Source organism: Pleuronectes platessa, chromosome 7, assembly GCF_947347685.1.
Source record: "Pleuronectes platessa chromosome 7, fPlePla1.1, whole genome shotgun sequence".
Classification (NCBI taxonomy): domain Eukaryota; kingdom Metazoa; phylum Chordata; class Actinopteri; order Pleuronectiformes; family Pleuronectidae; genus Pleuronectes; species Pleuronectes platessa.
Window position 1 is genome coordinate 23,643,390 of NC_070632.1, and position 25,811 is coordinate 23,669,200.

General features: G+C 40.3%; 1 protein-coding gene across 1 annotated transcript in view; it reads right to left on the minus strand.

Moving 5' to 3' along the window:
• Positions 1-1,607: 1,607 nt before the first annotated feature.
• Positions 1,608-25,811, minus strand: part of lsp1a (lymphocyte specific protein 1 a) — a 39,418-nt gene continuing 15,214 nt past the window's right edge. The window contains exons 2-13 of the mRNA XM_053426644.1: positions 25,632-25,778; positions 20,252-20,645; positions 19,952-20,094; positions 19,500-19,740; positions 18,967-19,104; positions 16,096-16,139; positions 13,672-13,753; positions 11,146-11,283; positions 9,411-9,506; positions 8,640-8,723; positions 8,091-8,199; positions 1,608-2,328 (exon numbers count right to left, since the gene is read on the minus strand). Of these exons, the coding sequence (XP_053282619.1) occupies positions 2,306-2,328; positions 8,091-8,199; positions 8,640-8,723; positions 9,411-9,506; positions 11,146-11,283; positions 13,672-13,753; positions 16,096-16,139; positions 18,967-19,104; positions 19,500-19,740; positions 19,952-20,094; positions 20,252-20,645; positions 25,632-25,778 (1,639 nt within the window). The 3' untranslated portion in view covers positions 1,608-2,305. The remainder of the gene's footprint in view (positions 2,329-8,090; positions 8,200-8,639; positions 8,724-9,410; positions 9,507-11,145; positions 11,284-13,671; positions 13,754-16,095; positions 16,140-18,966; positions 19,105-19,499; positions 19,741-19,951; positions 20,095-20,251; positions 20,646-25,631; positions 25,779-25,811) is intronic.

Sequence of the window (25,811 nt, forward strand, 5' to 3'; positions counted from 1 at the left end):
CTCATAATAAAATTATCAGGTCGAAATTTGGGTATATTCAATGACAATATTACTCAGGTCCTATCCAGTGTCGGGGGCTGTGATGTCATGAGGTCACATGCTCTGCATTCACTTTCACCCTTCAGCATTTATATATATATATATATATATATATTTATATATATATGTGTGTCTATATGTACATATGTTTGTGGGAAGTGACATGTAAATACCCTGGTGTGACATAACTGCACTCCAGCCGTGCAAGTAAGGCTCAGTCTTTAAAGTGTACACTTACAGATGGGCCTAAAAGATTCTCCCTAGGCGGAGTGCAGTTTTTTATATAAACGTAATTGGGGAAAAAACAATTTAAGTATTTAAAGTCAAAGTAAGTCAGTCTGAGACTTCAATACTTTGATCCATTTTGAGATATCTTACCAAATACAGACAGATTTAAAGTTCTAATATCAAAATCTAGGGCTTAACATCTGAACAACCCACTTACTATAACATTTCATGTGATAGTCTATGGACCCAGAGGATGAATCCTGATGATTTGTATGGCCGCTTCTAACTGAGGACCAGGTGAAATTAAAAAAGACATTGATCCCTTTACCCTCTCCTTATCGATAGGTCTGGTCTCTCTCAGTTCCATTTAGAGCTCCCCCTAGAGGCCTGTAAAACTTATCGTGTTTTACATGGATGGTTGATGGTTAGACTCAATAACTCAGTTTTTATACTTCTGTCTCATGTAATACTGTTCCGTGGAGATTGTTTCTGTTGCCCGGGAGGGAGCTGAAGCTGCAGATGCCTCATCTGATCACATCTCTCTATTGGGAAAGTGATGCAGCCTGTAAAAAAGCTAGGAGTCTTAAAAAAGGAAAGCAGGTGTTTGGCCAGCCTCCTTTCTGCCTTTAAACTAAAATTAGGCAGAGTAAAAGCTTCCAGGATCAGCTGAGAGTCTGTAACATCATCCAGGAAGAGTTGAGCTACATGCTCCTGTTGGTTTTTTAAAGATCATCATGGGTCATCCTCAATACCTCTGTGTGTGTGTGTGTGTGTGTGTGTGTGTGTGTGTGTGTGTGTGTGTGTGTGTGTGTGTGTGTGTGTGTGTATGTGTTCGTGTGTGTGTGTGTGTTTGTGAGTGTTTGTATGTGTGTGTGTGTGTGTGTGTGTGTGTGTGTGTGTGTGTGTGTGTGTGTGTGTGTGTGTGTGTGTGTGTGTGTGTGTGTGTGTGTGTGTGTGTGGAGGTTAGCATTAAGATCTCGAAAATCCAAAGTACACATTTTAATGTTTGTATCAAGTATCAAAGGTTAATTTCTAAAACATTAATTGACCACAACCGAAAATGTAAGATCAGACTCCAATTGACAAACTTAGAAACTATCCTAAAATATTTGAGATTATCATCCCATGATAATCAATTTATATTAAATTAGATGCTTTAACCAGCAGTAATCATCATCTGAGAACCATAAAGCTCCACTAATGATTTGATAGAAAAAATCTTTAAGGGATTTTTCCTCTGAAACTAAATATGATGTTACGTATGTTCAGTTCTCCAGCAGATTGAGCATTGTTCATTTACCATAAACCACAATGAGATGAAAACACAGGTGAGGCTCAAGTAGAATTTTTTTTTAATTTATTTAAGAAAAGGGGCTACAAACAATCACAAGCAGGAATCTCAGTAAATGGACATTAAGGGGAAATGGCTGTATCAGTGAAGAGCTCTAAAGGAACCAGTGAGTTGACCTAAAATAAACGCAGGAGATGGAGTTTGATTGTACAGATCAGGTGTATACATAATAAAGGTTGATGTAAAAGATAACAAATCTTCCAATGTTCCTCACATTATGGCCAACATCCATTAGTATTAACTCAGAAATGGTTCAGATTGTTCTTTAGCCAAAGTGTAACGGCAGAACAGTTGACACAACATAGTGCGGTCTTTAATCGTACATGATTGGAAAATGTAGTCTTTCTACATAAAATATTTTCCCTACATGCTATCTGAAAAGGATCAATCATTGGCAATAATGAGAAAAAATTGAAACATTAAGGCTCACAGTTAGATATGTACACAATGGTAGAAGTAGAACGTCAGACAATACAAAACCAATGAGGAAATCAAATATAATAAAGACATTTGAGAAGCATATCTTTTGGACTTGAGCTGTTGAGTTTGTCCATCTGAGTCATAGAAGATGTTTTATTGGATATAAACGGAATATTATAACTGTAACTGTTGTGGAGCTGCTTCGGGTGGTCATCTTTCATGGCAAATAAAATCGAGGTGGTTGCCACGTGAAGAGTTGACCCCTGCTCAGTAATCTCCATGACACAAATCTGCAAAAAAAATCGAAAAGAAAATGTTAAATAAACAAATATTGTTGCTATTATGTCACCATTTGAAAAGCTTTAGATTTGAACCATTTTAGCCTGACAACAATGTTCATTAAGGTTTAAAAGATCTAGATTTGAGAAATTGTTTTGCCATTTGAAGGTGTTTTTGAGAATTTCTTGTGATCCAGTCAGATGTTGGTTAAGGACAGAGACATACCAAGGGTAGAGGAGCAGATTTATTTGGATGTTGTTTATAATTAATGGAAATTTAAAACTTGAAACTTGACAAATGCTTTGGCTAGACTCCCTGTGAATCTACCTTTTCTAACAGTTTTTGCTTTTTTTTCTCCACAGAGTGCTGCAGCACTCATGGCTGTCGCTTACAGTGCCGTCACCCATCCGGGCCTGCTTTCCCAGCAGTACCCTCCACCGCTGCTGCCCAAGCCTGGAAAGGACAACATTCGGCTTCGGAAGCTCCTCAAGAGAACTGCTAAGAAAAAGGCCTCTGCTCAGGCAGTGCAGTCTACAACGCCTTTTCGCTCCAGCCTTTCCCCTGTGAATGAAGCAAGTCCTGACCTCGAGCACAGTGACCACTCCACTCCCCCCCGGACACCAGAGACACCATCCAACCTCTACGGTGTCCAGCTGGCTCCACGGTTTACTGTCAGGCCGCTGTATCAACATGTTGCATCTCCTTACCCGCAGCGTGCAGCTTATGGCAGAGCAGCAAGGTTCTCGCCACCGACAGTGGCATTCCCATCATACTCATACTCGCAGCATGTCACCTCAGTTTCTTCATATTCATCCTCAGCCCACCTTTCTGAAGTCTCACCAGCTCTGGGGCCAGTCGTACAGCCGGCAGTACCAAACATATCTATCTCACCTTATTTTGGGCCTGAGATAACAGTGTCAGCTGCTGAGGTGAAACTGACAGCTTCTACCACATTTGCTGAAACTGGTGGTCTAAGACCTGCTGCTGCAGTTGTAACTCTACACCCAAAACCCCAAAGTCCAGGTCTGGCTCCATATTCAACTGCAGGAATTCAAGCTTTGATTAGACCTCTCACTGTGTTGACTCCGTTTGTCAAATCAAGAAGTCCTCGTCCGACTTTCAAAGCAACTGAACCCTCAAGGTCACCGAAACCGATGTTTGATGTCCCTCAAATTAGAATGTACACAGCAAGCACATCGTACTATGAGTCATCCAAGACCTCACCAGTGTACGACACAACTGAATTAACTGCTATTGGCAGCACAATACCTCAAATTAAAATACCAACAGAAACAATACAAGATTCGACCCCAATATCTGAGGTCAGAAGAGACACAGCACAGACACCTCAGCCTTTTGTCTTAGGCACAGATCCCCAGCGAAAAACACCAACTTCGGAGATCAACACAGTTATAACACCTACCCTTGAAGTCAAGAGAGCCACTCCAGCATCTGACATCAAAAGAGCCACTCCAATACCTGAAATCAAGAGAGCTACTCAAACATCTGGCATCAAAAGAGCCTTTCCAACATCTGAAATAAAGAAACAAACTCCAGCATCTGAAATCAAAAGAGCAACTCCAACATCTGAAGTCAGAGTTGCACCAACTTTTGAGTTCCAAACATCCAGAACTTTAACAGGGCGGCCTAAAACCCCAGCATACCACATGGGTCGGGCAACAACACCTGTATTTGAAATTTCAAAAGCCAATCCTCTATTGTTTGCAGTGTCGCCAATACCAGTCGAGCCAGAGAGGTCAAGAACACCCAAACTGGCTTCTGCTGTGTCCAAAAGCACGATGAATATTGAGCCTAGGCCTACTGAAAGAATACTGAATGGGGACATTTTTTCAGATGTGACACCTGCTGCTAAACCAATTCAACAAAGTATAACACGGTCAAAATCAGAGCCTTCTCTGATCCCAGAAAAGAACAAAACTGCTCCAGTTGGTTCTGAAACACCTAAAACTAAGACACCTGAGCCAACAACATCAGCAGTCACTTCTGACAGCTGTCAGAGGCCTAAGACTCCAACTTTTGAGGCATCGCGGCTTATGACAACATCACCTGGCTTCAAAAGACCAAAAACACCAACTGGTTTATCATCTGTTGCTTTTCAAAGACCTAGAACGCCAACCCAGGGGGCTCATAAGTCTGCCTATCGTGGATTGACACCAGCAGAATATACTGCTCATGGTGGCATCAAAACTTACTCTCCAGCTTTTGGTATCACAGGTTCTAAGACAGCAACTGAAGAGATGGTTAAAGTTGAAAAAGAGGAATCAGCAGATGATAAAACACTGAGTCAAGAACCATCTGTGAAAGAACCTTCAATAACTGAGGTGTCTAAAGTTAAAGACACCCCCAAAGATGTAGATGAACCACATCTAAGAGAGGTGAATGTTTCCACCACCTCTTCAATCCCTATAATTGTTGTTTCAGAGGCATCTGACACTTTAGGAACAATGTTAACACTAGAGACAAGTACGCTATCTAGTCAGGCTTCAATAGTACAAGAAGAAACAGTGATTCAACAAACACCAAAGACTAAACCTCCAAAACCAGATGTGAAAAGTCTGAAAAAGGAAGAAACCCAAGTTAAAGAAGACATCAAACCAAAGACAAAAACCCCAGAAATCCCAGGTCCTCTGCCGAAAGGTGGTGACCAAGACCCTCTGAAGGCTGTGAGGAAACTTTTAGGCATAGATAAAGTTCAGACTGCAGAGAAGAAAGCTGTAACTGAGGCAAAAGGTGATGTCTCAGAACAAAAAGTGAAACCTGTAACTGCCATCACAACTAAAGCTCAAAGCTCAAAGCCAAGCACGGCAGCACCTGCTCTGCCTGCTAAAGCACCTGCTACTGCATCAACAGAAAGTGATGAAAAAGGAAAAGATAAGACAGTCGTTAAAACTGTACTTGAGAAAAAGGAAAGCGATGAGACCCTCCTTCCAGCTGAACCCCTTCTTAAGGTCGTACAAAAGCCGAAAGGAGTGAAATCAAAACTGAGTGGTTGGTCCCGACTGAAGAAGCACATGGTAGTAGAGCAAGAGGAGCCCAGATTTCCTGAAAATGTCTCTCAGAAGGAGACAACTGGGCAGGACCAGAATGAGGTGAAGGGATGTGAAGAGAAGGCCAAAGACGGGCCTGACACTCAACACACAAGCCAAACCGCAGACGCTCCCAAGGCAACAGTAATGTGGGAAGCTGTCCTCTTCCAAATGTTTTCCACCAAAGAGAACATCATGCAGCAGATCGAGTTAAGCAAAAGCGAGAAGGAGAAAACGCCAGAGAAAAAGGATGAGCCAACAGAGATACCTTCATTTGCGTACCGGCTGCCTGTGCTCCTCTTTAGTCCAAAGTTTGACGCTAAAAGGCTAAAAGAGGCAGCATCAAGGCCGGTGACGAAAATTTCAACTGTGTTTGAAATGGGTCTGATTGGGCGGAAAGTTAAAGACGAGGAACCAAAAGACTTTAATAGAGTAGCAAGGGGGTTCACTGTTCCTTAAATTGCATCTAATGTTCACTGCCCCGGTGAAAATGTAAAGACAAAAAGTTAATGTTTAATGTACAGAGCAGAAATCTTAGCAACAGAAATTGTGTACAGGTGTGGTCAGTGTTAGTCTCTGTGTAAACTGAATGATGTTTGTGGCAGTGTTGTAGAATATGTGGCCATTACTTTATACTTTACCGAATTCTTTGTGTTGCATTTGTGTGACTGGTTGCCTGGGTGTTAAATATATTTGTGGATTAGCTGAAAGGAGAGAGCGACATTTGTCTTAAGTCATTCAGACGTCACATCAGATTAAAGCTTTTATGATAGATTAGACAGCATGTTGGTTATTGTGGCGCTAAATGTATGTGACACAGAGATGTATTAATATGCAGTGGCTCAAGAAAGACATTTTACTGAAAACAAAAACATTTTACAATAATAACTCAACTTTAAGCAAATTATTAATAACTAGGTTGCTGTGTCTTTATAAATAGATAGAATAGACTAAATATATTTTCTGACAGAGAAAATCTCAATTTCTCTTTAACTATTGTGAAAAAAATACTTTTATTCAAAATGGTGCTACTTGCCTCAGGGTAAGACCTTTCACTAGTTAACGGATGCACATGTGGAGTGATATGATAGTTGAATTTATTTAAGTGTAAGTGGTTATGTTTTTACGAATGAACTTTCTTAAAGTCACAATGAAATAACATTTTAGGAGCATCTAAATTCCTTCCTATGTGACCTTGGCAGGGGTGTAACACAGGGACAGCTTGTCTTCCATGTCAGCAATAACAGCTTTGATGCGGCAATAGTGGATGTAATTAAGTGACATGAAGATATTCTCTTTTGTCCATGATGCACTTTTCTAAATAGTTAATGAGAGCATAACACCTAAATAAACTGAGTAAACTACAAATGCTAAAGGAAACATTAGATTAGGAATTGAGTACAAAAGTCTGATAAAAAGTGACATAACAAGGACGGGATAGACAATCATTTAAACATCGGGTGTGTGATGGTTCACGCTTCATTAGGGTTCGGTTTTGGTCACAACCCAAACTCAAGGGTGCAACTACAGTTATTGTGTAGTTAATATTCCAGACTTCTTTCACAGTCTATGCGTAGTTTATGTAGAGAGAAGTAGACAAGAGTCCTAAATATTTCAAAAGTGTCAAGCAGTCGTCTTAGTGATTGATTTCATTGTGACTTGAAGAAGGCAGCTGAGCTTAAAAGTTGTAGAAAAGGTGAATGATGAAGAGCAGCCTCGGTCGTGATGGAGGGCAGTGGGATACTGAACTGTGGGGTCAAGGGTCAAGAGACATGGAGGGGTTTTACTGTGAAGCAGGGCGGGCAATGTATTTTTCTATTTTTATTTTCTAACTTGATGGATTATGTCTGATCTGATTTCCATTGTGTGCAGGCGTTTTGGCTTAATCTAGTGAGTCTTTGACAATGTAAACCTTAGCAGGTAGATCTTCTGTGATTCCTTTGAATCAAAACCTGTTGACACTTTCAAATAAAATCACCAGGCAATGTTTTCCCTGTGCTTGTGTACTTCTTTTGAATCTGCAATGTCGAACACTGAGCTGGACATTTAACATGGCATTTTATCCTTTTTGCTTCACTGCACATGAGCAGTCAAACATGAGCAGTCAATCCATGACTAGAGGAGTTTTTAACAATTTTCTGTGACACATTTATCTGTTTGATTTTCCACATAGAATTAGTAAATGAATGTATTTATTAGTTTTCTTGCTTTGGATTCAGATCAGGACATCAGATGGTTCAGACTGGATGCGTAAACATATCATCATCTGAACAAGGGGTAAACATGTGTGACAGTCAAATAATATTATTTGACTGTTATCATGATAGACTCTACATCATCTCTAAATAAAATGTGCAGTGCACGACATGTGTCAGGCTGAAATGAGTCAAAAAGAAAGATATGAATATAAAATATCTTTAGCGTCTTTAGCTTGTTGCACTGGTTCAATTAGATGCTACTGCTGTTTTAAAAAAAAAAACTGTTGTCTGTTTAAATATAATAGTTTTCTCTTCTTGCCATTTTTGAGCCACAATTTCAGGTTGAAGATTAAAAGTTACAGGCTACATGCGCACTAGAAATAGGAAAGAATAAACTTATTCTGAAAACAAATGGGGAAAAATTATGTTGGTGCCTGTTGTCAGTTGAATAAGTTGTTTAAATGTAGTAAATAAAGTTGAAGGATGCTTAGCTTCACTAAAACAAAGAGAAACTCTCCTGTCACTTACCAGACTGTTCGTTCATAAATTCTCTTCCACTCTTGTCGTTCATGGGGATCTTGTCATATTTGCCGTGACCAGTGACGATGAATTTAAACTTTTTACCAGCTGCTGATCCCTTATGAGAAAAAACACAAATTATTATTAGTGATAATGTTTTATCCTGGCATTGACAAAATTATTTTTGTTCAATAAAATAAATATTTGAGTGTAATTTAGCACAAAAAAATGATAAAACACATAAATAAAGTTAAGGTTTATTTAAAGTAAAATATAGTTTATACAGATATAAACGTAGTTAGTTATTATAAAAAGTTATGACATGGTTATCATGAATGAGAGCATGCATCATTATTATCTGATATTATTGATCTGTTATCTCTTTAACTGTTACTTTACCTTTTCATATCATTTGTTTTAGATGTTAGAGGCTATTCTTACTTTTATAGTCAAATATGATTGAAAATACAATCAATATCATGTAAATATCATATCTAAGGCATAACTAATACAAAATGACAGAACTAATACAAGTGATAAAGAAGATGTTTGATTTACCTTATTGGCTTTTTGACCTTCTGTAGAATCTCCGATGATCTCCCACATGTTCTTCTTCTGCATCACGTCTCCAGGCTTCACATCCTGAGGAATCAATCAATAATTAAACAGGTTAGTATTCTGAGTCCTGCTGCCTGTTGACCAGGATGTAGTTTACTGTTGAACCGTGTAGCTTTATACTGAGAGGTGTTTCTGTTATGTAGCCTACCCTGCTTGATATAGATTGGCTGAACAAAATAATAGAAATCGTGCACAGCCTTCCTTTGAAACTTCGAACAATCTTTTTTTTTTTTTTTTACTTTGTTTTCTGGAGTAGATCCTAATGCCAGATACATAAACATAAACAATTTTAATTAAAACTTGTTTTCTTTTTTTCATTTTTCTGACCTAAATACATTTCAAGGTGTTCCTAGACAGTCTTTTAGACACATTTTAAACACTTAGGTAGATGTTGGCTGCTGATATGAGGAAAGTAATGATCAAGATATTTGTTTTAAAAAAAGAAATTTAGAGAAAAGTTACGGCAAAAATATAACAAGCGGTTTCAACAGCTGATGTATCTTGCTTCTCCACAAGAGGGAAACCTGGCATCACAAACCCACATCAAACATCACACAAGTCTTGTCGCAGTCAGCTGAGTTTCAGGACTCAGCTCCTGGGGTCAGCTCAGTGGAGCTAAAGGGCCGGCTTCACCCTGGACAGGTCGCTATCACAGGACCAATTGACTGTGACAGGAGGAAAGTGAATGTTCGCGTTATGTTGGTGACTTACTGTCGTTCTGCTGGACGACTGTCTGCTGCCATCAGAGGGGCCTTTGACCCACTGGGTGATCAGGTTGGCAACGCCCACCTTCAGACCATCGGTGTCCTGATTCAGAAATAAAAGAACGCATGCTTTGTTCATCCTGTAAATGCTTTGGATGAAAACACAATTTATCTGTTAGATAACTGAACGTATTTAATTTCATAAATGACAAAAAATGTGTTGACTCAACCAGATACTTCCATAGGAACTGTATTGTTATTAACTTACTAAAGGTTTTATAATTACAAATTAATTCATATAAACTAAACAATTCAATTTAATGTTACTAGAAAAGATAACTGTTATATTACCTCAACATTTTTAAACAAAAAATCACAGTGCTCTATAAACCAACTTAAAACATTGAGTTAAGAGCTGATTAACCTAACACTTATGTTTGTTTGTTTGTTTACTTCAGAGAACTCCAATTGAAACATATATATATATATATATAAATATGTATATATTTATATATATATTTAACACATACAGTGAGACTCTCACATCTGCTCCCAGGATTTAAAGTAGACATGTGACGCTGCAGCAACGAGGTCGGCCAAACTGACAAACATGATCCCCACAGGCTGACTGGTTTGTATCTGCACAAACTGGTTGGCTACAGGTCTATGTTCTAACTGTGTTGCAGCTGTTAAAGCTGATTGGAGACAGACTTTTCTTATTTTTCCACTGTAAAATGTCTAATAACTACACCTGTGTTATATGTGTGTACATAATTCTGTCATTGTTAATCCATAAAAAGAAAAAAAATTATAATGCACTTTAATGAGCAGGTCAATTATTTTGGAGAGGACGTGTCGGAGGACAATTTAGTTCCAGGTGAAAAAAAGCGAGCAATGAACACTGATAGAATCAAAAGCTCACATGGGAGAACTTTGCCGTCAACACTCTCTGCCAGAAAACTTCTATACATGCTACCATTGTAAAAGTGTCTTTTGACCCAAACTATCCTCTTTCCCTGAAACGGGCCCACTAGTTTTCCTGCCTACAATTCTCATATGTAAACATTTTATATCTGATGGAACAATTTTTTGTTTGTAGGAAAATGAGACCATCTGGATGAAAATGTGTTCAGCGACATAACAAGGTCCATCTGCTCATTCTCCCTGATTATATCTCTATGTGGAAAGATCCTCTTTGGGCTTCAGTTATAGTTTGGTTTCAATCATTATACACAACAGTTATTAACATCTCTTCACACTGGTGTCACTGGGATGTCCATTGAAGTATTCATTCAGTATTTATGTTGGTGCCTGATTAAAGCCTTTTTTCTGTTTTAAATTTTTTACAACATTTTGTCTTATAAATGTGTCACGGCAACAGGCTCTTTATCATTTGATAACGTATATAATATGCTATTATTCAAGTCTGAAAAGGGCTTATATTAATCACTTTTAGGCAGATGTGTATGTGTGTGTTCACAGATTTGAAATTATTTTGATGGCATAATCTGTTGTGGAAAAACCTTTTGTCATTATGCCAGTTTATTATTCATTTTCTAGTTCCCATTCATCAGTTCATCACGTTGTCTGGGAAGTGATGGCATGCATTTGTGAAGCCACTAGGAGTCACTAAAGCATGACAGGTTTGGATCTTTCACTCCTGGGGCCAACAGGTTTATCATTTAGCCTAAAACATTTTGTGTGAGGGCAGGAAGTAGCCACGTCCCTGTAGGTTTTCTGACCTTGCAAGTTGCTCCCTTGGCGGGACTCTGGCTCCAGGCCTCTCCGGCCTCAAACAGGTTCTTCTTGGAGGCGACGACCTCAGGTGAGCTGGGCAAGTCGGCAAGAGATGCCTTCACTGCTCGCGCCTCTTGTGAGTTCTGAAAAACAGGAAACCTGGATAAGTTCTGTGTAAACTAATGAAATCAGATGTGTGGTTGTTTTTCTGCCCAGGAAGCACAATTCTGATGTGGTGTCTTACAAACAACACATATTAAATCCACAGGAATTAAGAACAGTTTCCTGCTTGAAAAACATTATGCAAAGTTATTTAAGTCCAATATAAACAGTAAACCATTTTTTTTTAAGGGAACCTTGGTTTCAAAAATTGGTCGGGTGCAGATATGAAATTAATGTTTAATTTCTAATTTATTTTTGAATTGCTTGTTTTCCACTCCGATTTAAAATTATCTCCTATTCATGTTCTTAATTTAAAGTTTGTGGCTGTAAATTTCCCTAAAACAATTTGGCTAATAAGCCAAAAGTAACTTTTGGGTTAGATTATGCATCATCTGTATCATCTATCTATTTCAATACCATTATTGTAGTATAACGCAATAAACAGAAAACTTAGTGTTTGTTCAGATGTCATTTAGTCACTACGTCATAGTCATATCTTGAAAAAAATATATACTGCGCTGCTGAGGGTTCACTGGCGCACCTTTTTTGGTTTTGCCCTAAACTGTAAAATTTTTGGAGTAACATTTTTCAGTGGCTCTCAACAGCATATTCTGGAGACATTCAGCCAAGCTGCGATCTGGCCATCCTTGGATGCTCAGCAGAGACTCTTAAGCTTCCTTATGACACACAAACTGCTCTTCATCTCGGGATGGTGGTCACTAAGAAACTTATTCTTCTGACTTGGAAGTCTACTTCTCCACCCTGCTTCACACACTGGCTGAAAGAGGTGTTCTCTGTTATTCAAATGGAAAAACTGCGACACCACAAAGGCAACACACAGACAAGGTTTAAGAGAACATGGGGACCTGCTTTGGCCCAATGCAATATATCTTTAACTCCACAACAACATGTTTTGTTTTTGTTTGTGAATTTGTTTTATGTCTTGTCAACACTTTGCTATGTATCTGAAAATTGTAAATAAAGTATTAAAACAATAAATAATAATATATATATATATATATATATATATATATATATATACATTTATATATAAAACATCGAAAAAATATATTACTGTTTGATTAGGGTTTAAACAGTGCTTTACATAAATAACACAGATTCACGTAGGATAAGCCTACTTTTACTGGAATTGATGTTGAACCAGTTTTCTTTTTTAAAGTGTGTCATGAACACTTGTCAGAAATGAACCTCAGGTCATTAACTGTGCTGTTAATCAGCCTGGGAACTCCTTGAGGCGAAGAGTAAAGACAAGGAACGGAAGAATGACAAAAAAAAGTTCTGAACATCTGGTTATTCCCGTCATATATCTGTCCTGACACATGCTGAAGTGAAACAGAGCTGTGAAGTCATCGCCCAGGTGCTGATTCCAGCATAGAAAAGGGCTCAGAGCTATTTCTGTCACCAGCTGGTTTAAAACAATGATGGGTCCCACGGTTCAAGTCAACGTCAGCAGCTTCTGATCACTGCAGAATGTGGACAATTTAGTTCCAGAGATACACCATTCGATATATATCTTTAGATCTTTCATTGATCACACTGTCCAAAATGTAAATGTAAATGTACTGTATTGCTCTATTCTATTCTATCCATTTTTCCACATGGTTGCTGTAAAGGTAAACAATGTGATTCCTTTCCTACTGCCCAAAAGATGAACCCTCCGTTATTCACCCCATGACCTCTCCTTCAATGCCATTTTCAGGACAAACTCTTATCTGTCGGACTCTAGGAATAAATTAATAATCCATGTGGTGTTTGTTTACTCCAACACGTTCCTGTTTCACGTGCCTGCAATAATAAGGGTAGCCTTCAGGGGGCACTGTCAGCAACACACAGGGCACCTTCTGAGGTGTTTGAGTGTGACTTCAGATAAAAACAATGTGATTGGACAGTGTAACAGGTGTGAATCAGGTGCCACGATAAGCCTGAACTCGTCCTGAATTCCTGTGCGCTCCACTGAATGAGTCAAATTGTTTGCCGATGAATGATGTGAAACCAACCTGCAGTGGGGAGGAGGGGGGGGGCGTGATGAAAATACTCATCAGCTCCATCAATGGGCCTTTTGTGTGTGAGCACTCCTGTGTGTCTGTCTTTGTGGAGGCTGGGGTGATGACATGTTTGGACAGTTAGGACATTTGGTCCAGTCTTCTGAGGACTATGGGTTTCAAAGTCCAACTGTTGTTTAGTTTTTTACTGTCAATAGATTTCTATTTAGTAAAAGGAAGTTCACAGTCTAGAGCAGTGGAACGAGAAACTGTGACCATAGCCATGACCATCATTATCATGTGTGTGTGTGTGTGTGTGTGTATGTGTGTGTGTGTGTGTGTGTGTGCGTGTGTGTGTGAACTGACCTCCACAGCGTGGGCATACTGCTCTAGCTTGTCGTCGATCTTGGCCATCAGTATTAGAGGCTGCGTCTTCTTAAAGCTGTTACTGATTCAAACAAAACAACAAATGCAAGCAGTTAAACCCAGTTATGCAGATCTGAAACCAGTTAAGTCATGATCCTCATCATGTGTCGGTTTTCTTACCCTCATAAAATCTTTTGATTCCCTTAACTATGATTCGGACGTGGCAAAACTCCTTTCCATAGCATGCAAACTTAATTTTTTGTCAATGAGGGAAATATACAAACTTAAAACTCAGGTTCCAGTCATGATATTCAATCAAATAGCAAAACATCTGTAATGTAACAGCTCACCTTAATACTGCCTGAGATATTTAATTTCTTGGGAAACTTTCAGAACCCCTTGAGAATTAAGAACAAAGTAGCAATAGAAATGTTTTTAACTTATCAATATGAAGTAAATTGTTGATTGAAGAATGTAATGACTAAGAATTACAATATTGTTTCCTGATAGGCTCCCTATAATCCTTGCTCTCGCAAATTTGACAGGGACTGACAGGGATGGTCAAATCTTCAGGGATTTATTTACTGCCCAGCTCAAGTGGCTGACCCATCTTCGTAGAGAGCTGCAGGACTAGACCGATATTCAGTTAACATCCTTTCTGCTAAATGAAATGGAAGTCAATGAAATAAAAACTATATTTTTTTAATGGTGCCAATCAAAATCTTAATCTAATTGAGCTTCTGTGGTCCTCAGACTTCGTGCAGTTGCCTATTATGTTTAAGGCATCTTCAAAACAACAATGTTGTGATGAAAGGGAAGGAAATCAGTACTTCCATTCACTTCTCTACGCTTTCTCAGTTGGATACATTCACATTTCAGTCAAAACCACAGAAGTTTTAAGTCTGACCAGCACATGTGGACTCCAGGAGTCCTGATGTTGACTCAAATCTGCGTTTGTGAATATTGAAATGTTGTCTGTGATGAATTTCTCTTATTCTCTGCAGATTCAGGAAGGTTTCATTCTTTTATCCAGTTGTCCAAACTCAACCCCCACAGTCACCTTCCCCAAACACAAACCCTCCTCCCTTACATTTCTTTTATCATTTTATAGCTCCGGATATGAGTTGAGCGGCTGGATGAGGTAATTTCTCCACATTGGGGGAGGAACCTCATTCGTCAAGTGAATAATTTGCTTCAACATGTCTGAGGCTCTTTAGTCTTTGCCAACTTTTTGTGTGCACCTCTGATGGAGGAGAAGAGCAGATGAAATGACATCAGAGACACTTCTGATCTAACTGGCTTGCATTGACACAAGTCCAATAGGTTTTATGAGCTGCATCTTTCACCACTGGAAGATACGACTCAGTTTTGAGTTTTACCTTCAGCAATAAAGTTAGAGGGGAAGTTTCTATACATGTCTTTTTGATTTTCTTTTTTCTATTCTTACATATATTTTCTTGGAATCCAAACTTATGCTGAATTTGTCTCTGCTGCCAACAATCTGCAATTTTTGCAAGTCGAAGTAAAAAAAAACAACTCTTACTGCCCCAAGGATGTATTGTTCAGCTTATTGCTCAGAAGCACTAACACTGCTGGAGGCAAATGTCTCCCCCCCCCCCCCCCCTTCTGTAATCTCCCCTGTTACTGGTACAGTCATTTTAAGATAAAAGCATCCACACAGAGGTTTCACTCTTGCCGAGAACTGCTCAGAGCTGATATCTAGCTGCTGCAGACTGCCTGGAGCCACTATACCTCACCCACCAGCAGTGAAAATACAGCTGCCTGCATCTGGACGGAGTTTAGCCGACCCATAAATCATGGCAGAGAAGGGTGATGCAGTGAGAGAGGTGGAGAGGTCACCTCTGACCCTCTTCATCAGTGTTTCTCTTCGTAGAGAGGACGGTTAACCAGCAGAACAGCTACTCTGCACAAAAACACCACATTTAAATTTAATTTCCTCTGCTGAAGGAAGTATTGAACTCCTGGTCCAGGATGACATTTTAGAACAGATCTATCCATCTGATATCTATACTGCTTAATCCTTTAAGGGTCATGGGGGAGCTGGAGCCGATCCCAGCTGAGATTGAGAGACAGGCTGGGTTCCCCCTGGACAGCTCGGTAGCTCATCACGTCCCCCAAACAGAGACAAACAACCATTTACATCTACAGTCATTTTAGAGTCTCCATCAACCAAACCTCAGTCTGCATGTCTTTGCACTATGGGAGCAGGAACCTTCTTACTGTCAGTTGTGAACCACTTTTTATTTCTAATAAGTGACAAGTTTCCAAAGATACTAAACATAGTGACCTGGTTTTTGGGGCAAATGTTTCAAAACGGATGCACAAAACAACCAGAATAATTCAGTTTGATGGAACAGTTAGAGAATGATTACTGTTACACCTAAGAGCGATCAGGATAGTCACCTTTTCTTCAGTGAGCGGTTCAGGGACTCTGTTCTCTCTGTGATCTGCATGAAAAACAGAAGAAGTTGAGGTCATTTCTCGGAGAGTGCTATTCTCTATGCCGCTGTCTCGGTTCTGAAGTGTGTCTGCAGCAGCTCGGCTCTGTGTTCGTCCACAGACCGCCACAGCTCCGTCCAAGACAAATGGAGCCAAGGTCTGCTGGTCTCAATCAAATCAATCAAACCATGCAAGTCATCAGCTACTCTGACGGCACGAGCAAAGGATGATGGGAATGTGCTTTCTTGGGTCCATAAGACCCATATGAAAAACAAGAGGGTGATCTGCATTGGGTATTTCTTTTATCATAATGAATTTCCTTTGGATGATGTCAGGCTTAATGTTGACTGACTGTAATCTCAGTGTTCCATTTGTAGTTACACTTTCATTTTCATGTCTTTTTCCTGTACAGATGTCCTACCTCCTTTAAGGATTGTAGTGAACCAACCCTCAAACCTTTATGTCATAAATCCAGTGGCACTCTATTACCACTTAATGTCATGTATTAGCTAGTCACAGCTACATTTCAGAGGGAAATCTTCTACTTTTTACTCCATATTTGACAAGTAATGTTTACAGCTACTTTTTAATTTAAAATGTTTTACAAAAACAAACGATAATCTAATGACATACAACATATTGTTTAATATTAGACCAGATGCTCCCAACAATTTGGGCTTGTGATCAAAATCAGTGTGTAGTTGTTCCTACTCCAACAAATTCCTATCTAACCTTAGATTATCCTTATTACACAGATTTTCAATTATTTCAAACAAACATGGTCCATGGTGACCTGACCCCTGCATCTTTCAGATCACAGTCTGGCCTGAAGCTGTGTAGGAGCCTCCAGTGCTCAGGATATTTTACTTCTGAAGGTTGAGCTGCTCTTTATAGCAGCCCGGTGTAACAGACTGTGATTGTCACATGGTTGAGAGGCTTCAATTCACTGCCTTTAATTTTCTCTGTGGGCTGCAGAGGACTGACGTTCAGGATCAGTGTTTTCTATGACGACACACACACACACACACACACACACACACACACACACACACACACACACACACACACACACACACACACACACACACACACACACACACACACACACACACACACACACACACACACACACACACACACACACACACACACACACACACACACACACACACACACAACCCCTGTGCTATAGATGAATTATCAAACTTTGTAATGGAGCCTTTGACTGATTTAAATCAAAAGAAGCAGGTTGAAATCATCACTTCATCTCCATGTTGGTATTTTATGTAGCTTTGTGTAATATTGCTTTGTGTTAATTTGAAACTTAAGATATGAGGGGATCTTGGAGGGTAATATACTTCCGTATTAATATAAGTAGCCGGCAGAATAACAAAGGGTCCGTTAACAAAGCAAATCAATTCACTGTGTCGCACAAAAATCTAATTGCTTGTTTTCCATGTTACATAGTTTGAATCTGAATGAAAATTTCTGTTTCATATGGCAGTTTTAGTGTATAGATTTCTTTTTCCAGACCCTTTTTCCTGACCTTTCACTAGTGAAATCTAATGAATCCTAGTTCATTTTTTTTTTTCAAAAATTTGAAGACAAACTTGAGGTATCATTTCCAAGACCACCTTGTGGAGGCATACAAAGTAATGTATTTCAATTTAACCTCTTCCTTTAATTCCCTGAATAGCACTGTCTGTAAATGTTCAGTTCAGATACAAAAAAAGAAAAACTTCCAAAAGAAGGTGCAGAGGTGCAGAACACACATGCCGTGCCATGCACACACACATTTTCATGTACACAGCTGATATCCAAATACACAGCCCCTGAAGTCCTGAAAAATATTTAATTCCTAAATCATCTGAGCACCACCAGATCAAGAAAATGCTTCAGGGGCTTTGTACAAGAAATCAGCTTGTTCTCAAATACAGCAGGGACATGACTCAGTTGTGTACAGTGGAGTCTTTTCACAAATACACATTTTAACCATCAGTGAGTTATCTGACAACACAACATGCTTATTTGGTGCATTTATGTCACACTGACTAACAAAACACACTCAAGGACCCAAACACACTCATGCGACTTACAAGCTGAGGCTGAAGCCATCGGCTGTGAAGATAACACAAGTATTTGTCATTGGGTGTTAATGGATAACGGATCACCAAGATTGAAGGATGATTCACCCCCACAAAAAAATACAATAAAACCGTTCTTTCCCCCTTTTACTTCTTTTCCACAGTGACTGCTGCTGCCCTCCCATCCACACAGTAAAGTTATCAGCTACAGCTCGACCCGAGCATCCAACCCTCCAGGATTTCGAGGCGCCGGCTGCAAGTAAACTTTACTGAATTCATGTTTAAACTTCTTCCTCAGCGTCCCTTGCTAACCTCAACAGTTTGCATTCTGTCACTTAGCGTTCACACTGCGAACAACCACTTGTGTTATGTTATTCATCGTCTTCGCTGCCACGTCGCGGCCACTTAATCTCCCTGAGGAGAAAATTAGAGCTCAAAGAAGAACAACATGTGTGAACCACATCTGTGTTTGGATAACATACTCGCTTGTTCCCACAGTCTAGTTCTGTCTAGATGAATAAGTACCACCATATTTTGGTCGGACATTGTGGGATTGCAGATGAGCATTACTCTTTACATAAATAAATGAATTGGATGTTCGACACTTTCCAACCACGTACATGAATGTAAGTGGAACTTTTCCTTGCTCAGAGTCAGTCAGAACGCAGTGGATCGTCGAAGGAGGCCGCAGTGTGAACGCTGTTTTAAAGTAAAGGACTGGAAAATAATTACGTCTGGAGGGTTTGTTTACCTTGTGTGTGGGAGCTTTTGGACTGAAGGGACTGAACATCTCGTCCCCGTCCACACTGGACGTGCTCAGGCTCTTCATCCTCTCTGCTGCCTCCATCCTCCTCCTCTCGATGTCTTCCTTCATTCGTCTGCGCTCCTCCTGGAGTCAGGGCACAAACACTGTTCAGCTCCCTGTTTCTGTTGAGCTGCTGGATGTACCATAGCCTTCCCTAACTAATCAGTAACTTTGTCTTTTCTGTCATAAAACCAAAAATATGTGCTGAAAGAGGCTGAAAAAGCAAACACATTCCTTTGATCTACTTTTAATTAAAAAATTCAAGTTAGGTGGTCTTTATAGCTCAACTGCTTTACTTTGAATTACTTTTAAACTATCCAGATTTTGGTTTGGTCACTAAACTTCCTGCGAACTCACTGATGAGTTTTTCGGATATGTGACTTTGCATAATCTTGTGAGTCTCTAGTGCAGTCGTGTGAATATCAGAGTGATACCATGTCAACTTTCTCACATATTAAGCTTTGAATGAGGCAACTCACCTCCTCTTTAGCCAGCCTTTGCTTCTCCTCCTCCTCCCTCCGGTGCTCCTCTTCTTGCCTGACTCGGCGCCTCTCCTCCCTCCTCCTCTTCAGCTCCTCCAGCTCCTGCTCGGTCTCGGCCTGTCGGTGTTTCAGCTGCTCCAGCTCCTGGTTCTCCTTTACCTGGAGGCTCCGTCGGATCTTCTCCAGACGCTGCTCCGTCTCCAGGATGGCCTCCGCCTCCTCCGGCTCTGTAGCTCTCCTGCAACAACAAGGAGGAAAAACTTGCATTCATGCCCAGGCTCTGGTCTATCTCCAACAATGTTCATTCAAACACTTTGAGTCTTTCAAAAAGCTGAATCTGAATGTCCAAATATATTCTGCTCCTATCCTGGATAATACAAGTTATAATTTACCATTTAAAACAAAGGAAGACATTCATTAACAATAAATAAATAAAATATTGGACATACCTAATGGATCTCTTTGTTTTGCTGTTGATGTGTGACACCACTTCCTCATTTGTTGCGTCTCCATTGGTGTTGCTGGGTTTCGGCTCTTGTTGAAGGAAAACCTTTGATGTGTAGGAAACTTTAACTTCTTTTCTTTTCTGCACCTGCACAAATAGGTTGAAACAGATCTCTCTCAAATTACTTTACATTTGACTTTGACCTCGAACTTTGAAAAAGCTTGAATAAAACTTGGACTTGAAACCGAAGGCTGATATCTCTAGAATGATTGAAAACCTTAAAACAGTTATTTTATTTGGTTACCTCTGTTTTGGGTCTTTGCACATCCTCCCTACTCCTAGTCATCATCTCCTCCCTCTTCCTCTTCTCCTCGTCCTCTCCGTCTTTCTCCCTCCTCCCCCTCTCGGCTCGAACAGCCTCCTTCTCACGTTCCTTCGTCCTCTCTACCTCCATCCTGGCCTTTTCCATCTCTTGCTGCTCCTGTTGCTGGAGTCGGCTGGAGGATTTGACCGAGGCCTGGACGGTCTTTACGGATGGAGCTTTGTTTATCGTGTTCTCCTCCTCGTCCTCCTGGCCTCCCTGGCTGAGCTCCTGCAGGCGCTGCTGCCTCCTAAGCTCTCTGCGCTGACTCCAGTCGCTGAAGCCTTCGTCCTCCTCCAGAGAGGGAGAGCTGCTGGGCTTGAAGTCGCTATCGAACCTGAGGAGAGATGAGACAGGTAAGGTTAGTGAGCACAGCTTGTTGATGGAGCTGAAGTGACATAAACCATGTTTAACCAAAATACAAACCCAGCTCAGTTCCACTTTTTGCATGTTTATCAATTCAATATTTATCCAGTGTAAGATTCCTCAGGATTCAGTACAGTGTGTGAATACTCAGACATATGACATTAATACAGAACTAGTATCACAGGACCAAAGACCTAATGAAATAACCAAATCACAAATACCAAGTCTAAACATAGAGATGTGTCAGATTTGAAATTAAGAGAAATAATCAGATTAAAGATCAGTGTGAAAAATACCATAATATAAGAAAAGTTTGGAGACTAAATTTGAGGGATTTGGGTTATTTTGTCCACTTGGGCATATACCTACTCCGTCTGTATGTGGAATGCGTATACCGAGAAGCATTTAATACAATAAACTGCCAACCAGTGCAGCAGTCAGTGGGGGCGGGGCCTTCACAGTCAGTCTGCGAACCAGGTTGAACTTCTTCATTTTCCTGTCCTATTTATCCTTGAAAAGCTTTTGGGACAGGATCATTACTCCTGAGCTGACTCAGAGGTGACGCCTGTGCTTCTGACAGGAGGTCAGATCCTCACTGCACGAGCTCATTTCAGCTCCTGTCCGTCAAAAGGCATGAAAGGAATTTTGTAATATGGTTTAGTGCTTTGGTAAACAGAGGCTTAGACCAGCGGCAGGGAGGTGTTCACTGGGGGGAAGTCAGTGCAGCATGGAAACATAACTGTACAGAACAAATTCAAAAGGTAAATGTTCTGTATTTATGCTTTTCAAGACTTGATGACCACTCAAAGTGCTTTACAGTACAGTTTGTTTTGCCATCCAACCATTATACACATTCATGCAGTGCATCAATGGGACGATCTTTTTTAAAAGAATGGCGCAGCCTTACAAGCAAATTAGAGTAAAGTATCTGATTGCATAAATTGTTACTGTTCTAGAAATTCATATTCGGTGTAAACATTCATAATGTACAAATGTCACTACGTTTAGGGTTAAGGTTTAAGGGGAAGATCAGTATATCTTTACTGTACATTTGATATATTTCTAATCTTTTCAAAGGGGACATATAATGCCCATTTTACCACAGTTGATATGGTTCCTTGGGGTCTTAATGAAATGTCTGTAACATATTTTTTGTCAAAATACCACAAGGATCATTTAAAACAGCACCCTTTTTACCCTGTCTAAAACAGCCCTCCTCAGATTGACCTGTTTTGACTGCCCGCCCCCCTCACCCCTGGTGAGCCTGGCTGCGAGAGCCCCAGCTCCCCAGTGCAGCCCCGCAGTGGGAGCAGTGGGAGCTTGAGCTAGCGCAGCAGCAGCATCCTTCCACACTGTTGAGTCAACGTTTAGAGGTGTCCCGGGGGTCCCTTGTTTATGCGGCCACTTAAATGTCTGACGGGTAGCAGCAGCGAGCTAACGCTAGCCGGGCTCAACCAGCCCGGTTAGCTCGCGAGCTAACGCTAGCCTAGCAGGGGGGAGCACCTAGGGAGCGCCGGGCCCGGCTCCCCGGCTAGCGTTCGCTTACGAGCTAACCGGGCCGGTGGAGCCCGGCTAGCTTTAGCTTGCTCGTCCAAGGCCATGTAGCGAGACTCCCTACATGGGCATTGTGTGACTATGACGTTTATTTCGGTCGTAATCCCATTCGACGCACTCTAGTGTATCGTTTCTGACATAGACGAACCACAACAAATCGCGGGAGTTGTTTTTTTCCAGAGTTTTTGTAACGGTAGGCATCCCAGATACCCAAATTAACGTGTAGAAGCACTATAAAAGTGGAATTTTCATTATATGTCCCCTTTAACATGTTTTCAGGATATTTAGTTAAATACATGTGCTTCATTGGGAACGAACCCTGATGACAGGAAAAAGAGCTTCATGCATTACAGCAGTTACCAAGAAAATTACAAGACCAGAACCCAAAGCTTTACCAAAAAAGCTCGTCCAACACATAGGTCCAACATTGACCCTAGAATACCTGAAGCGTTGTTGGTTCAGGCTCCAGAAAATGAATTTGAAATTGTGGGTGCATCGGTATTTACGATGCTTGGGTCTAGACAGAAGACGTTTAGATTCGTCTGCATGTCACCCAGCGGCCACACAGCTGCCGAGGAATTCTCTGCTTTGAACAGAAATTAATTATAGTATATAAGTATTAATTATTAACTGACTGATAACTAAGGGTTGATTTAGGGAACTCATCATTCCACAAAATTGTGGAACTCATCCCCCCCCCCCCCCCCCGCTGATCAAAAGTAATCAAAGTGTGCTTTGTGTTTCCAGGAGCTGGCAGAAAGGAATTCCCTCAGCATTCCCCACATGATTAAGACACTCAGCCAGCCAGCAAGTCGACAGGTTCCCCGCTGCATTATGGGAGTCTCTGCCTGATCTCTCAGCAGCTAATGTGCCATAACGAGCGGCCATGTTTCTGCGTCGGCTGTGTGACGACAGAGACGACACCTGGACAGGTTTCGGAGGTTCTGACACATTTTGATGACATAGACACTGATTTACAGGATGTCTTTGATTCTTTTAAACAAAACAGATATTCTCAGATATATAAAGTTGATGAAAATATTAACTTACTCAAAACCAAACCAAAGCACTGTGTATAAGGTTGTGAGTGGCATCACTGCTGGTTTGATGGATTGTTAAAGCATTTTTTGTAAAATGAAAGTCATGTAAGTAATAAAAAAAAATGTCTGCTGTAGTTTAGACAAACCTTTTGTAAAACAAAAAGGTTTTATGCTACGCTAAGTTAAGGTGAAAATGCTACAGGAGAAAAAATATGTTTTAAGTTTGTTTGCACAGGCACATAAACAACAACTTCTCTTCATATGACTCATAATGTAATTACAGACTGTGTGTGATTATATGTAAGTTGGATATGATTACACTAGTAGCGTAAAGGTTATGCAATGGGTAATACTGCATTCTATTCAAAGTTGGATTTCGTTCTGAATTTCTTTTGGATATTTTGACAATTCAGGTACAATTTTCGAAATACACAACGTCAGTTAAACAAGTAAGACAAACAACTTTACCTAATTTATGGTTATGAAGAAATAATGCTAGATGAAGAAATGGGTGGCGGGTGTAGTCCTTAGTTGTAAAAACCAGAAATGACATTTATTGTTATAAGTTGTTTTTGGCGAGTGATTCAACTACTGTACTGTCAACAGCACAGCCTGTTTGACACATGCTCTTAACGCAATCGCGACACAAAGTCAAACAACTGCTTCTCCAGTAAGCAATGATTTCAGGAGTTCATAGGATCTCTGACTTTGTGTGGCCTTCCATTATACTTTTTATAGAAGGAGGTTGGAAAATCTTGACTTACAAGTTTTGTGGAACACATCTTTTAGGTTTAAATATATATAGTTTGCAGCAACAGAGGGCAGTAATCAGCATTTTATATACTGCAGGATTTCTGTTATTTAATGGCATTATCTTAAAGGACACATCTGCTAATATTCTATATTGTTTTTATTGTCCACATAAAAAAGACCAAAACCAACATTAAATGTGTGGTACTGACAAACACAAGCCTAATATATCTTTTCCCTCTTGCCACACATCAGCCTTGTTGCTCAAAAACTCATAAAAGGCCATCTGTGAGACAGAAAGTATGACAGTATTACAAACCAACAAATTCCTGGTCAATCAGTGACATGCACATGTAAAATCATCATGTGACTGAACAGTTATTTTGATTCAATAAAACCTTTAAGAATCAAAGGAGTGATGTAGTGCCAAACGCCATCTATATATTCATACTTGATCTCGGACCTTTCTAGAGACAAGAAAACAAAGTTTAAATTTTTTTTAAAGAGCATTATTGCGTCTCAAACAGAAAACCACATCCTGACTCCAGCTGAGGCAGTGATGTGACAGAGGAGAAGGTGATAGATGTGCAAGCTGTAATCAAACAGGCTCAAATTATATGTGGGCTAAGTCGCCACAAGCTTTGACACGGTGGTACTCCTCTCTCGGGACGCTTTTGCAGTAAACATTCTTTGGAGGCCGCGTAATGAAAAGGCAGCTGTGTGTTTGTTACACATCAACAGGTCGGGGGCGGGGGGGATCATTTGAATGCTGCTTTTCTCGATGGAAACATTTGTTCATGAAACAGAACGTCCCATAGGTGCAAAGCCATAAAACATGCGATGGCACGGCAGCAGTGAGGAAGAGCAAAGCTGAGGGTGCAGCATGTCACGCTTTTAGTTTCTCAGCTGGGAAACATGACAACACACTTTTAAACTTTCACTTATCACCAGAAAAAAAACTGTCACAAAGTTAGCAGCTTGGACTGGAGGTAATTGTAAGTGAGGCCAGTGAATGAATAATGGTCTATGCATAATAACTTCCTCAGTTCCCACGACGGCATATACAAGGAATTCAGCCATGTTTGGCTGCATTAGCATCTTTTAGGGTGAGACCAGGGCCAGACTTTTGAGGCTGGAGAGAGGGGTTTGGTAATGTCCCATGAACTTGCATCGCATCACTTACTATTGAGTTTGAGTAATTAAGTGAAGGATTAAACCTATATCCCCATATCATCCTTTTTGTATTCTTAAGCTCATGAGATCTTCTAAAACCTACTTAATAAAAGAAACAAATAAATAAATCATTAGCCAAACTTAAAACAAGACAGATGACTTTCGAAAAAAAAAAAAAAAATCTGAATCTAAAAGTCTACTTTTAAGTGATGACAGAGCCTGTAAAGCATCAACATGGAGCCAACAGGAAGCTGCTAGGCTCAGTTTACCTGACCAGTACTTGCGACCATGCAAAAAAAAAACGTGCTACTCGCTCTCTGGTGTATTTTGGAATATTCCTGTTCTCACATAGTCATGTAGATAACCATGGTTACCAAAAGATCTTGATCATGGACTGGGATTCAATGTTCTGCTGCTGTTCTCTTTCTGTCTGTACTTACATCTTCTCCTCTGTCTGTGTCTCGTTCTCCGGAGAGGACTCTCCGGGTGTTGAACCACTGCTGCCCCGCCGGTAAGACTCTCGAGCTCTACGACGACGTTCCCTCTCCACCTCCTCCGCGTCCTCGATGCTCCTCTGAGTCGTCAGCCTGGGAAGGAGGTAGGATAGAGTGTGGTTAATA